At 37.6% G+C, this 13,882-nt stretch overlaps 1 protein-coding gene across 2 annotated transcripts in view; it reads left to right on the forward strand.

Moving 5' to 3' along the window:
• PFKM (phosphofructokinase, muscle) overlaps nucleotides 1–13,882 on the forward strand; it is a 345,974-nt gene that overhangs the window by 243,276 nt on the left and 88,816 nt on the right. For both annotated transcript variants that reach the window (XM_044083480.1, XM_044083481.1), the window contains exon 16: nucleotides 5,926–6,013. In XM_044083480.1, coding sequence (XP_043939415.1) covers nucleotides 5,926–6,013 — 88 coding nt within the window. The remainder of the gene's footprint in view (nucleotides 1–5,925; nucleotides 6,014–13,882) is intronic.

Below are 13,882 nucleotides of genomic sequence, written 5' to 3' on the forward strand. Positions count from 1 at the left end.
TGGGCAAAAGCCTACAGTGGTCTATTTAGAGAAGCAAAGAGACTCAGGACAAGTTGAGCTAACACAGATGCTATGATTTACTGTAATAGTGACAGTTTCTCAAAGATATACTGTTAAGTATAAATTGTCATAATTGTGTTATTTTGTTACTTCTGTGTATTTAACATTTTATTCTTTTGTTATTTGTCTTGCAGACTTCTGGATGCCACTTTTACTTAGCATCTACATGGTCTGTGATATCAGCATCAGCAAGCTTTGGCCATTACACTATCTTTGGCCTAGGCATGCCTCTGAAGCTTGTTGCATTCATTTCCTTTACTCTCTGTAGTTTCATTGCATTACATAAACTAACTAGACAAAGAAAATGGTCAATGTAGTCTGCCCAAGTGTTGCAAAAATCCTAGGGTAGCTGCTTCCTATTCCATCCCATACCTATAGCAATGTCAAACTGCCCTAAAATCCCCAAACATCTTAGCATCTGCCACCAATTATGTCAACTGAATCCATCTATCAATTACTCTTTGAAAAATACTTTCTCATATCAGTAGTAAACTATGTTAATTTTTTTCCCTATTGCAGTTGCAAAACTTGATACTATGAGACCTTCAAATGAAAAAACCTTTTGATTTGACTTTTTAAACAGTGGATAATGAAACATACTGTTATGCTTTTAAAACATTTTGGTAGGTTAGGCAGTCGTGTACACCCCTGACATCACTGCTGACATGCCTCTGCACACTTGATGAGTATTTATATACAAGCTCTGTGGTCGCTAAACCTCAGAGTAGGGGTACTTCAGTGAGTTATCATAACCTCCCACAAGGTATTTATCCCTCCAGATTTACAATGATTTCATACTTCTGAGGATCACAAATACTGTCTTTGGAATTACAACAGAGTCATTCATTTCACTTTCTAGTCATTTACCTCTTTCCCATTTTATCTTTATTTTTATGTTAATTTCATCACATAACTCTATCAACATATTCTCTCCTTTTTCCAATGGAAAAAAAGTTGAACTCCTTTATCTCTTCTCATATGTCCTCCAATCACATCATCATCATCCTGGTTACTTTTCCCTCTACTCACATCATCACTGTGATCTGTCTTCCTCCATAATATCTCCAGAACTAATGCTACAGATCTGGAGTAATCAGTACCTGATAAAGGGTCATAATCACCTTTCCTCTTACTGCACACCACCGCCTCAGTCATATGCCCTATATCATATTTGCCTTTTGCTGCTTCCTTTGCCTGATGTTTGTTTATTTTATTATGATTTCCAGGTCACTTTTCTGCTATGTTTTTTCTTACTTCTCTTAACTCAATTTCTGTTTCTGGGATATTTTACAATATGTTAATATGAGCTGAAATGGCGGTGCTACTTTTTATACCAGGCATTCAGTCTCTCTGTATGCTATATGTGCCACCTCCTCCAGCCTTGGTGTCACCTGCAACATGCTCACTCTAACTTCCCAGACATTGTGTAAGGACAGAGAGATGAACAAATTAGAACCATTGCACCCAGGAATAACTTCTGCATGATATCACGTCACTTTGTCGCTGTCTAGGAGCTCGCCATGACTGTTACCTTCTACTTCCTGTTATTCACCCACATCTCCACTCATTCATAGAGGTGGCTACCTGCATCCTCTTCTCTCAAATCTGTGAGGAACCTGTAATGCAGGAAGAAAAGTGAAAGGCCATGCTGAGATACAGTGAAAGGCCATGCTGAGATACAGACAGACCACATTCACAGGGTTGCCTCCACGTACCTCTCTGGTGACCCAGTCATAGAAATAGATCAGGTCAGTCTGACAATATCTACCACCTGGAATTCATGCAGCAGCCCAGAACTTTAGAACAACTTCTGACATTTTACTTATAAACAAAATCAAATGAGCTGTAGTTTACACTGTGCTACCTGCCCCACATTTGCAGAACGTCATCACAGCTGCTTACATCCTTTTTCCTGAGATCATCTCCCTCTTAAGGGAACCTGCTGACAAATTCTTTCAGGGGGTTTACCAAAATTGCAGCAATTAGAACCCTGAATAAGGCCCTTTGCAGTTGCTGTTCCTTATACACAATTTCCTTAAAATGACAAATACTCTCTTACTGCAATATCATATAATATCTCAGTATAAAAAAGGTAAAACCAGTTGAACAGGAATGACTAGTCTTCTTGGTACTGCAGCTTCTTTTTCTTATGCCTTCTGCAATTGCTCTCATTAATTTTGCTACTTAGAAATGTTTCCAAATGTATTTTCTGCTGTGAGAACTTTTTATTAAGCTTTTATAATTAAGTACTTCATGCAAAAGTATACTTACATCAGGGCCCCTTTATAGCAGGAAAGAAGTGTCACTATTAGAAAAGTATACAAGAGGGAACAGATGAACAAAAATGCTCACAAAGATAGACGTGATAAAAGCAATGCGAAGTATTAGAACAGATCAGGATCTATCATGCACTATCGCAAACAACAAACTAAAATTCTCAGCACAAACAGAAAAACTTAGAAGATACAGAGAAATATAAAGGAAAAGTACAAAATAAGTAATTTATTGATGACCCAAAAAAGTTTTATAGAGAACTGGGAAATAAGGTAAAAGGAATTGAAAGACCACCAAAAAAAGAAGGAATAGATACATTTTGGAGAAGTATCTATGAAGACCATGTGGAACATAACAAAGATGCTAAATGGATAGAAGTAGTAAAACAAAGAATAAGAAGTTTAAAGGTACAGGATATGAAATGGGATGAAGTAACAACCAGAGAGACTGAAACAAAGTTAAGAAAAGCCTCCAATTGGAAAGCCCCAGGCCCAGATGCAGTATCTAACTTCTGGTTAAAAGTATAACACCTTTGCACGAAGATTTAGCCATGAGTAAGAATTATTTATATGCGCACCCCAACCAGACACCAACCTGGCTAACAACATGAAAAACAATGCTCCAACTTAAGAGTGAACCTGCAAGCTAAGCTAAAAATTATAGACCAATAACTTGTCTTCTGACGACGTATAAACTATACACTTGAATTGAAGCTGACAGAGTTTATAGTCATTTAGAAGAAAACTCAGTTATGGCAACAGAACAAAAGGGCAATAAAAGAAAGTCATATGGAACAAAGGATCATTTGTTGTTAAATAAAGTCATAGTGGAGAACTGTAAAAAGGGGAAGAATTTAAGCATGGCCTGCATTGACTACAAAAAAGCATTTGATAGTATCCCACACTAATGGATAAAAGAGTGCTTAAAAATGTATAAGATACACTCTGCACTGATCAATGACATTACAGTGACAGACCACTCTGCAATTAAGCCATGATAAAGGACAACTTAATATTGAGGGATAAAAGCCCAAAGGGGGATATTCCAGGGTGACTCTCTGTCACCGCTGCTATTATGCCTTTCCCTTAATCCGTTAAACTGTCTTAAACAGGTTAGGTCATGGCTATAATTTGGCTCCTAGAAAGCAACAAAGTGCAAAGACTTTACATCTTCTGTTTGTTGACAATTTGAAACAGTATAGCTCATCAGATGAGGAACTGAAAGCACAACTGCAAGTTGTCAAAAGTTTATCAGATGATATAAGAATGTCATTTGGTCTTGATAAATGTGCAAAAGCAACCTTTAAAGCAGGAAAACTGCAGCACCAAGAAAACATTAGTTTGGGACAAGAATGTGATATAAAAGAACTTGAGCAAGATGGAGTATATAAATATTTGGGAACTGGTGAAGGATCTACAATAAAACATGAACAAATGCGAATAAAACATAGGAGTACTTCAGAAAACTTAAATTAATCCTGAAAACAGCTTTGACATTTAGGAACAAAATCCAAGCTATAAACCAATTTGCTCTTTCTGTCCTAACTTACAGGTTGGAGTGATTGACTTGCCCCAAAACATGCTGGATAGATTAAATAGGAAAGCAAGAAGGATGCTTCATGTTCACCAAATGATTTATAAAAATCAGTGCATACCAAGATTATATATTTCCTGTTCTGAAGGAGGGGGGTGGTCCTCCTTGAAACTGATTACATGTATAGATCTGCAGTCGTGGGACTCCACACATATCTGCTGAACTCACAAATTTAGTAAAAGTTTTGAAACATGAGGAGAATAAATCTAAGATGACTTCCCTGCTTAGGCTAGCAGAAGCATATCGGCATCAAGCAGGAATGGAAATCAAACCACAAGTAGATAAAAATCAGGCAGCAACTGAATGTGCCAAAAAACAAAAGAAAGAATATAAGGTGAAGGACCAGATGAGAAGGCAAGAAATGTGGAAAAAGCATAAATATAGTTGCAAGTATAGAAAACTTTTGGAAGAACCTCATGTTGATTAGGAATGAAGGCAGGAATGATTAAGGAGAGGTGAATTTAAACTAAGAAATGAAAAGTTAATATTGGCAGCCAAAGATAGTGGGCTACATACACGTTGGTTTACAAAGTCCATTGAACATGTGGGAGAAACAGACAAATGCAGGTTTTGTAAAACAGAACTGGAAAAAGTTGCACACCTCATTGCTGGTTGCAACATACTGACAGCAGAAGGACTGTATACTGAAAGGCATAATAATGAGGCAAGACGGTTGCACTGGGGAATGTGCAAACATTATGGTACTGAAGTGGCAGAAAAACACTGGAAATATGAGCCACAAAGCATCATAGAAAATGATAAAGTTTGTATCACATGGAATCACCCAATACCAACAGTTCAAAAGATAGATGCTAGAAAACCAGATATAGTGGTCCATGAAAAGAAGACAAAAGTAGCATTGATCATTGAAATCGCCAGATCCAGTGACTACAGAGTCCTGCGTACAGAGAGACACAAAGTCATAAAATATCAGGATTTGCAAGCAGAAATGAGAGCAATGTGAAAGAAAGATACCCAGATAGTTCCAATAGTAGTAGGAGCAATGGGTCTTTTAAAAAAAGAGTATACAATCCTATTTAAATACGCTACCAATACATGTAACTCCAAACAAATTGCAGAAGGATTCATTACTGGGCACATTGCAGATGCTGCAAAGAACACTTTTGCCTGACATCAAAGAGTGAAACAATACTAATTTCATGAATTTTAATCATACTTTCACTTAGGAATGGGGTCCATTCCCGTCATGATATTAGAAACCCAAAAGATTTGGAGAAATTAAAAAACAGGGAATTTCTTTTCCTGTCTACTGTTTTGCTACACATGGAGATCATTTTTTGTGCTAATTTCCCTTTTGATCAGTTAGGTGATTCCTGCTGGTCACAGGTAGCTGCCTGGTTGATTTCCATGGACCTGCCAACAGCAGAACGCTGTGGCTCTTGGGATGTTATATGTATTTATGCCTCTTTGTAGAGAGGCATCTACAATAGGGAGTGTCCTCTAACCAAGCAGCAATACCCATAAAATGTGCTATACACTACTGCTGGCCATTTCCTATGTGAACAGTGCTTCTAAATTAATATTAAAGTTAAAAAGTGCAGTCTATTAAAAAATACAGTATTCATTAATTATATACATGTAGTCTTTAATGTCTGCAGTAGCTTAAGTACACTTTTATGCAGATAAAAAAAATAAAACTCACTTTTATGTGCTAACATTTTGAAAGTAATATTTTGATGAACAGGTAAACGTTTGCTGCAACACTGAGCTATGCATATGATATATTCCTCACGTGATGCTCAAACCTCTATAAATGGTGGCTTTGTGTTCTTACCACTGCATTACACTATACTGCAGTTACCATCATACATACATACATATGTTGACTTAGCAAAATGTGTTAACAGTGACTTAACATGCTGAATATCCCTTAGCTTACTTGCAAGAAGCCAAGACTAAAGATATCTATTTGAGAAATATACAGAACAAAAGTGAACTGCTTAGTAATAGTGGTACTCTCTTCTTCTTTTTATGTAGGATTTTGCCTTCTAAATACTTTGAAGAAATCAGTGAAACTATCAGCAAATTTAATATCCATGGTCTGATCATCATTGGTGGATTTGAAGTGAGTACTGATGCACAGTTCTTATGTTCACTTTTACAAATATAAGTTATCCTTAACCTGTCTCTACAATTTCATTGTCATATTGGTCTCACAGTCAAAAATGTTCACCGTCAACTAACTCTCCTATAAAATTGCTATTTTCTTAACTGCAGACTCTTAATTGATCATAATTAAAGTTGTACTAATTCCCAAGCTTGGGGATGCATTTTCCCTTGCAGCACCAGATAGGTCTCAAACCATGATCCATGATAACTCTAGAGATTACTAGTTATAACTTGTTATTCAGTTTGAAGCCAAGGATACATCATTGCCCTTTATTTAACTCTGTTTCCTGCCTTCCTGTTGCTGAATGTGATACTCTCCTCTTTTCTTAGCAATTCATTGGCTTTGGTTTCTTATTATTTGCCTCCCACTTGCCAATGTACTACTATATATTTCACTATAATACCCCTTAAGGTCCTAGCCACAAGGACAAATGTTGGGAGTCAGGCCTTAGTTAATTTCCTCATTTTCTGAAACAGCCATTTTCAAAATGGCTCCAAAGACATGGAATTCCATACCCCCCCCCAAAAAAACTTTATGATGCCTAAAAGAATGCCTCACAGTCTTACTTTATATATACCTCACACTGTAAATATCAACTCGAGGACCGCTATATATGGTTTATTTCAAACTGTATTTCAGAGAGGTCTCAGTTTGTATTAATTTAAGATACTTATGCTATTCTACTGCCAATACCAATATTTTTAAACATGTATGCTTTGGTATCCTTTTCTGTTTTTACTGACATATTCTGCCATCTATTTATTTGTTGTTGATTGTTCTTGATATATTTACTAACTGAACTTGTTAAACCTGTGCGTGGGTTGTCATTAAAAAGAACTTCCATCTCATCTAAAAACATGCACTGTGTGCTTTATACTCTTCCAACACAATCCTTCACTAATTATAACAAGATGTCTTATAATGAAGCTGTAAAGGAATCACCCCCCAAGTCTTGTAGAAATAAGATCAAGTCTCAGCAAAAAACATGCCACTCCTTCACCTCTTGCATATCTCACATAAAGAGTCACCCAGAGTAAGAACATTCTAAAGCTACCACTGAACCACAGCAGCCACATAAATCTTTGACTCTATTGTCAGGCTCACTGACCTATCACTCAAAAGGCTGGACAAGGTAATGGTGACAGTGAATTGTCTTTCAGGAGCTAAGATCTCTGATGTTATAAGGATCCTGAGGACCCTAACTCTTGACAAATATGACTATGAAAGAATAGTGGTACATGTGGGTGTGACTCTCTTGAGACTTAAAACCTTGAGGGACATGTAGAGAGACATGTCAGAACTTTCCATGGTGGTAAGACACTCGAGTGGATTCCTTCCTTTATCTTGCATGATGACTAGGGACAAAGAAAAACAGCTGGCTTCAATAACTTATTAAATATCTAGTGTCAGTGTAGGGGGGATCCAGTATGTGTCAGCATGGGATGGGATGTGACACTCAACAGTCGAGCTTGCATCCCAAAGGATGGCTTTCACCTTTCATTCCAAGTCTTTTGCATACTAACTAAAGCCTTTGCTGTCCTCCAAGTATATTTCTAGGCAGAGACCACTTGATGGACATTCCAATATAACTAACATATTAATTGGGAATTCAGATCACATTAAGGTGGCTTTCCTCAATGACAGAAGTCTAAACAATAAATTGTCTTATCATGAGGCACTCCTGCATTTGAAAAACATCCATATCTGCATAGTGAGACCTGGGTTAAATGTAGACAGCACTCTCTCTTTACTAGGGTTTTGTACTTTTTGTGTTTTCAGACCCAGTGGCAACTGTGGTGGAATCTCTATAGTTGTCAAGAAACATATTACCTCAAGACAGATACCTAGGGACCCACAAAATGAACTCACTGAACTACATACCATTCTAGATAGGATTAATTATCAACTAACAGCTTGTTTTTGAACACTTTATTTGTCCCCGATGAGTACTTAATATTCCTCAGTGTTCTAAATGATCTCCCATTTGGCAAAACTCCATTATTTTGAGTGACTTTAACTACCCTTCAATAAACTGGAACACCTATACCTTCAGTATAAGGTATGTCCAAAATTTCCTAGACTTAATAAACAAAGCAGATGGTAAATAAGCCTAGTCAAGGAAACATCATTTTTGACCTGATTCTTACAAATGTCTCCTCCTCTTGCACTACTCCTTTGTTCTCTCATTTCCAAGTGAAGACCGACCACAAACTTGTGACCTTCCCCTTTAAACTCCTGAAAGCCACTACAGCAAAGTTTAACAATAATCATACCAATTGCAACCTATTCTATGCTGAAATATCAACATTCACTTATAATGGCACCTTCCCTAACTTTGATAGATCAGCAGGAAGTTTCACTAAGGAAGTCTACACCCATCATATGAAACACTAGCCAGTGATATGAAAAAGAAAACTGCTTACACGTGCAGCGTAACCAACAGCAGCAAAACAGTGGAAAATAAATAAGAAACAGCCTCAGTTACTCACAGCAGGAAAAAGAAAAATAACAAAATTTATTATGTTAGCTCTTTCACGGTATTCACCGCTTCATCAGACATACATTCTCTTAAAAAAACAGAAGCATTTTAAAACCATATCAATTAATGACATCACAAATCAATTAACAAATTAAAGACACATTATCAAGCACTTAAAATTTTAAAAACTATCTTAAAAATAGCAGTTTAGTGTTTCATCATACTTTAATGCTTCAAAGGTCTCTCTTTCAAGAAGGGTTTTAGGGAGACTTTGGCATTCAGTCCCGGAGGTCTGCCTGCCTGAAGTTTAATTATCCAGTTTTGCTCTGCCACTTCAGTTTTGTTTTTAAAGTCTCCTCCCCTTATACCTTCAGCTAACACTTCTAATACAAAGAAACTAAAGCTGTGATTCAGTCCTTCTTTTAAAACATGTTGTGCCAAGGCACGAGTTTCTTTTGTGTTCCGTACATCCCTGTAGTGCTCAAGCATCCTGTCTTTCAGCATACGATTGGTTTTACATATCTTGTATAACATATCTTACAGAAACTGAAATAAACCACATTTTTTGTCCTACAATCAGCGTAAAAATTAAAGTCAGTGTTAAAGTTAGGGAAGGTGCCAATATAGGGTGTTGATAAGATTAACCAGTATATACATATTTACATGCACTACAATGACTGCATTTATGTGTACCATTTCTTTCTGAAGGAATTCCTTGGTTCTTGTTTAGATTATAGCAAAGATGCCTTTTAAGGGATGTGTTGTTCTTAAATGAAAAGCACAGTGTTTCACATTTTCAAATTCATCTACAGTTGTTCCAATTAGCTTTCTCAATACTGATCACCCTTTTCCACGGTAGTCCATTCTGGGGTGAAGAGGGGTGGTACTTTTCTATGACCAGAACTGGATGATGTCCTGCCACTGACCCTTTCATCTACCAAACAGCAGATGTGTTATGGTCTAAACAAAGACCAGTTGTATAAATAATGCCATATGCAGTTCCTGCAGTATCCTGGCCTGCCTCACTCTTGTTACAGTAAGAGTCTATGGTAACTTTCAGGTCTCCACTAGAGGTTGTTGCAGCCATAGCACCAAATTCATCACCTTCTTCCACATAAGACAAATTGCAGTTTTAATCGCTCAGCAGGTAGCAAATTTGCAGCTGAAACCTGAAAGATCAGAAGGCTTTTAGTGCTATTCTCACACCTATTAGTTGGATTCACATTCTAATACTGACACTGCAGTACAATAAGGGGAGAATACTGCAGTGTTGTGGAAGTAGACTTCAGATGAGATGTTGAACTAAGGTTCAGTTGGCTTACATTGGGAGTGGATCAGGTGAATGTAAAAGATCTAATGTCACTTAAAAGACTTGTAGGGACCTTTCTATTAAAACACAGACAAAATAACAATTCATATTTATATCAGTAATTTAGACGTATATGTAAAATACAAAAAGCAGTCCCCATTTTTCCTTGGAGATATTTTAAACACTAGAACCATATTTCCACACACCATTTATATTCCAAACCTAAACATATAAACATATCCGTCTCCAGCTCTCTTCTCCACATCGTACCTCATGTCTAACAAGTATCAGCCTACAATTCCTTCCTTCCTTCATTAGATGATGAAAACAAATACATTTTTGTAACATAGTCCTGTAAAATAAATCTTTCTGCAGTATAATATTCAGCTTACATTGCAGATATGTCATAACAGGTGAAACTATCTTCTATGTTCTTTTGATTTTCCTTCCAAAATCCATAGTTCTATATTATCACTCCATCCGCAGTTCTCTACTTCCCTTCCCCAAAACCTTGTTTCTAAGAGCATTAACATAATAAAGGCAAAAATATCTCTTGTATCACAAGTATGTCCCTTACATTGTACTCTTGCATGATTATATTTCATATTACCTTTTGCTCCTATCTTTTCATGTAAAAGCATACAAATAACTGCCTACATATGTCAAGAAATTAGCTTGTCACTGATGATTTAAACAGTTTTTTCCCCTTTAAATTGCACTTTAATCATGTCATACAATGAAGGTAAAAAATATACAAAAGCATATTTTGTATAATGCTTTCCTTGCAATGTATATTATTTCTTTTATCTTCCATATTCTCATTTTTCATATTATATTTTTAACTCATTCTCATCTTTTCCTGATGAGTTAATTTTCCATTTACCCTCTCATACTCACGTCTGACACTGAATCTTTTTTGTCTTAACGATGTAAAGACTATAAGGTTTGCCATTCCTAACTTACCTTTCTTTACTAGCTGACATGAAATATATATTTTTCTGGTTAATATAAACATATTTCTCCAGATTTAGTCTGTTTTCCTATTATTCCCCCCAAAAAACAACTCCTATAAAGATTTACTTTCCACTTTCATGGTGCAGGGTTTAGTGTCTTAGAATATATGAATGATGAAAATAAAAACATTTCTGATAGAACTCCATTTATCCTTTTACATTTTGGTGTTCTGTTCTCCTTTTAGCTGTAATTTCTACCTTACGTGACATTTTTTCCTAGTTTAGCAAACCTCCATGAATATTTCAAATGCAAACCTCTCAGCTGTCCCTATTTTTTAGGAATACCTCCTGATGTTTCTCAAAGTTTTATTCCATTCCTCCTAAAACTATAAATCATTTTTGAGAATTTCTAAGATAATAGTGCAATTATTTAAAATGTGTCCCTAATCTGGGGCTTTTTCATTAGTTATTTTTTACTTTTTTACTTTGTTCCAAATTCTGTTGGTAAAACTTGAGAGCTCTGTTCAAATGTAGAGGTCCAATAGGATTTTTGCTTTGTTACCAAATCTTATCCTGCTCAGTAGATTCTTTACTTCAAAATTTACAGTAATTTATTTTACCTTGTTTTTTTTATTCTTCTCAACTCTCGTTTCTTTCAAAATGTCTCACACACACAATTATTAACATATCTTTCACTAGGTATAAAGAATATATTGATATCTGAGAGACCTTACCCAGAGGGAAACCATTAGCATTTCCATTCTTGAAATCTGTAGCTTGGCACACTTTTGAATTTATTCTCATTCCTGCACTTGGGGGGGGGGGGGGGGGCTTTATAAGCTGCCTGCTTGCATGTGCAGTGATGTCACAAGTCAGGCTGTGGGGGTAGAATCAGCCTGCAAACCACTAATTTCTTTTCTGTTATTCTCACAGTTTGGATCTTAGTCTTAATACGCTGGTGAGGTATACTGAAGGTGTCTATATTACCTTTGCTATTGCAGACTTATGTGCTGCAGCTTCTTAATCATCAGTTTATGTCTTCATGTGCCATTAATGTTTGGAGCATGATGCCATGATTCAAGCCTCCATCATCTCAATAGACTTAACTTGCTGAGCCCATGTCTTTAAGTCTTCTTGATTCAGCCTTATGTGAAGTTTAATTTTCAGTGCTTGGAATTCTTCCCAGGAGTTACCCACTACAGACTCCAAAGACAGATATAATAGGTAGAGTATGCACTGACCATATCAGCGAATCAGCAAGGAGGTATTTTCCAGGGATGCTTATTTCTTTCTCATCAGCTCCCTGTGTTTAGTGTTCTCCACATCCTACTACTAAAGTTTAATGCACCTGTAATTGGACAAGTATCACAGGTTCATAGGTAGTTAGTAGGCTATTGGCCCTAGAGCCTATATACCCTAGCCAAAAAGGTAGCCTGGCTTTCGCCACCCAAGAAAATTATTTTCCTGTGCCCCTGTTGAGCAGAGCCACAGAAGTGATCCCTGGGGTGAATTTCCTATTTCCCATCCAATCATCAGGATTTTTCTTGAAGAGTGCTAATGAGGAGCTTTGTTTGATATAGATAGGTAGCTTGTTCCAGAGTATGGTAAGTCTCTGGGACAGGAATCTATCCCTCCAGCATGTTCTATTTATTGTGGTGACAAGGTTTAGGTCCCTAGAGCATGTAGCTCGGAGGGACTGAGATTTCTTTAAGTGGAGCATGTCCAACAGCTCTGGGTTTGACATAGCTTTGTATGTTAGGCAGAGATCGCCTCTGAGTAGGCGATATGCGACGGAGTAAAGTTGGAGTTTTTTGAGACAGTCTGCGTAGGGCACCTGTTTGAGGCTGGTAATCCTCTTTGTGAGGTATTTCTGCGGCCTTTCCAGTTGTTGTAGATGTCTTGTGAGGTATATACCAAAAGGGGCATTGTACTTTATAATGGGTCTAATGAGTGATGAGTAGAGGGGAACAATGACCTCTTTTTTCCTGGATGAGAAACCATTTGTGATGAGGTGTGCCATGCAGAAGGATTTCCTGACTACTGTGGTGATGTGATTATCAAAGGAGAGACTACTGTCCACCTGTGTCCCAAGGTCTCTTTTCACACTTTCGGTGTTAAGTAGACTACCGCCTATGTGGTAGTTCATGGGTACAGAGTTTTTACCAAAAGGGATGACAATGCACTTTTTGGCATTGAGTTTGAGGCCATGGCTTTGACACCAGGCATCTGTCTCAGTGAAGCCCTTTTGTAGGATGTCCACATTGTTAGGAGTTTCGATTATGGCTCCTAGTTTGCAGTCATCTGTGAACTTCATTAGTCAAAGACCTTCTGTGTTAGCCTGTATTTCAGAGAAGTAGATACCAAACAGGAGAGGACCCAGGACTGAACCCTGTGGTACTCCACTTGTCATTGGTCTGAAGTCGGATTTGGAGTCTTCTAGTTTCAAAGTGTGGGTTCTGTCAGTGAGCCAGTTGGCAATCCATCTTGTGACATAGGGATTTATACCTAATTTAGTGAGTTTATCTATAATTCCAGAGTGGGGGATGGTGTCGAAAGCCTTGGCAAAATCTAGATAGGCTGTGTGAACTACCTTACCCTCATCTATGGCTTTGCTGACTGCTTCAAAGAAGTCTGTCAGGTTTAGGAGGCATAATCTGCCTTTTACAAACCTGAACTGGGTGGGGTCCAGAGTTTGGAGATTACCAATGTCTTTGTTTATAAGTTCCATGATGATACGTTCCATGGCCTTGCAGACCAGGCTCGTCAGGCTAATGGGGCGGTAGTTCCCGGGGTCTTTGGTGGATTCCCCTTTGTGGAGTGGGATAACCATCGCTGTGCACCATACAGTGGGCATAAAGCCTGAGGTGAGGCTATGATTGAACATGGTACTTAGGTGGGGTGCCAGTTCATTCTGTAGTTCATGTAGAATGCAGTCTGGGATGTTGTCAGGTCACATGGATGCTGTGTTCTTGGCTTTGGAGAGTGCAGTTTTTAACTGTGCAGCCGTGATTACAGGAACTTTGCATTCTTCCGGTATAGAGATGGGCCCTTTAGGGGGTGAGAGGGTGGTAAAGTTAGCACTG

This window comes from Protopterus annectens, chromosome 9.part0, assembly GCF_019279795.1.
Source record: "Protopterus annectens isolate FY-2018-M chromosome 9.part0, PAN1.0, whole genome shotgun sequence".
NCBI lineage: Eukaryota > Metazoa > Chordata > Ceratodontiformes > Protopteridae > Protopterus > Protopterus annectens.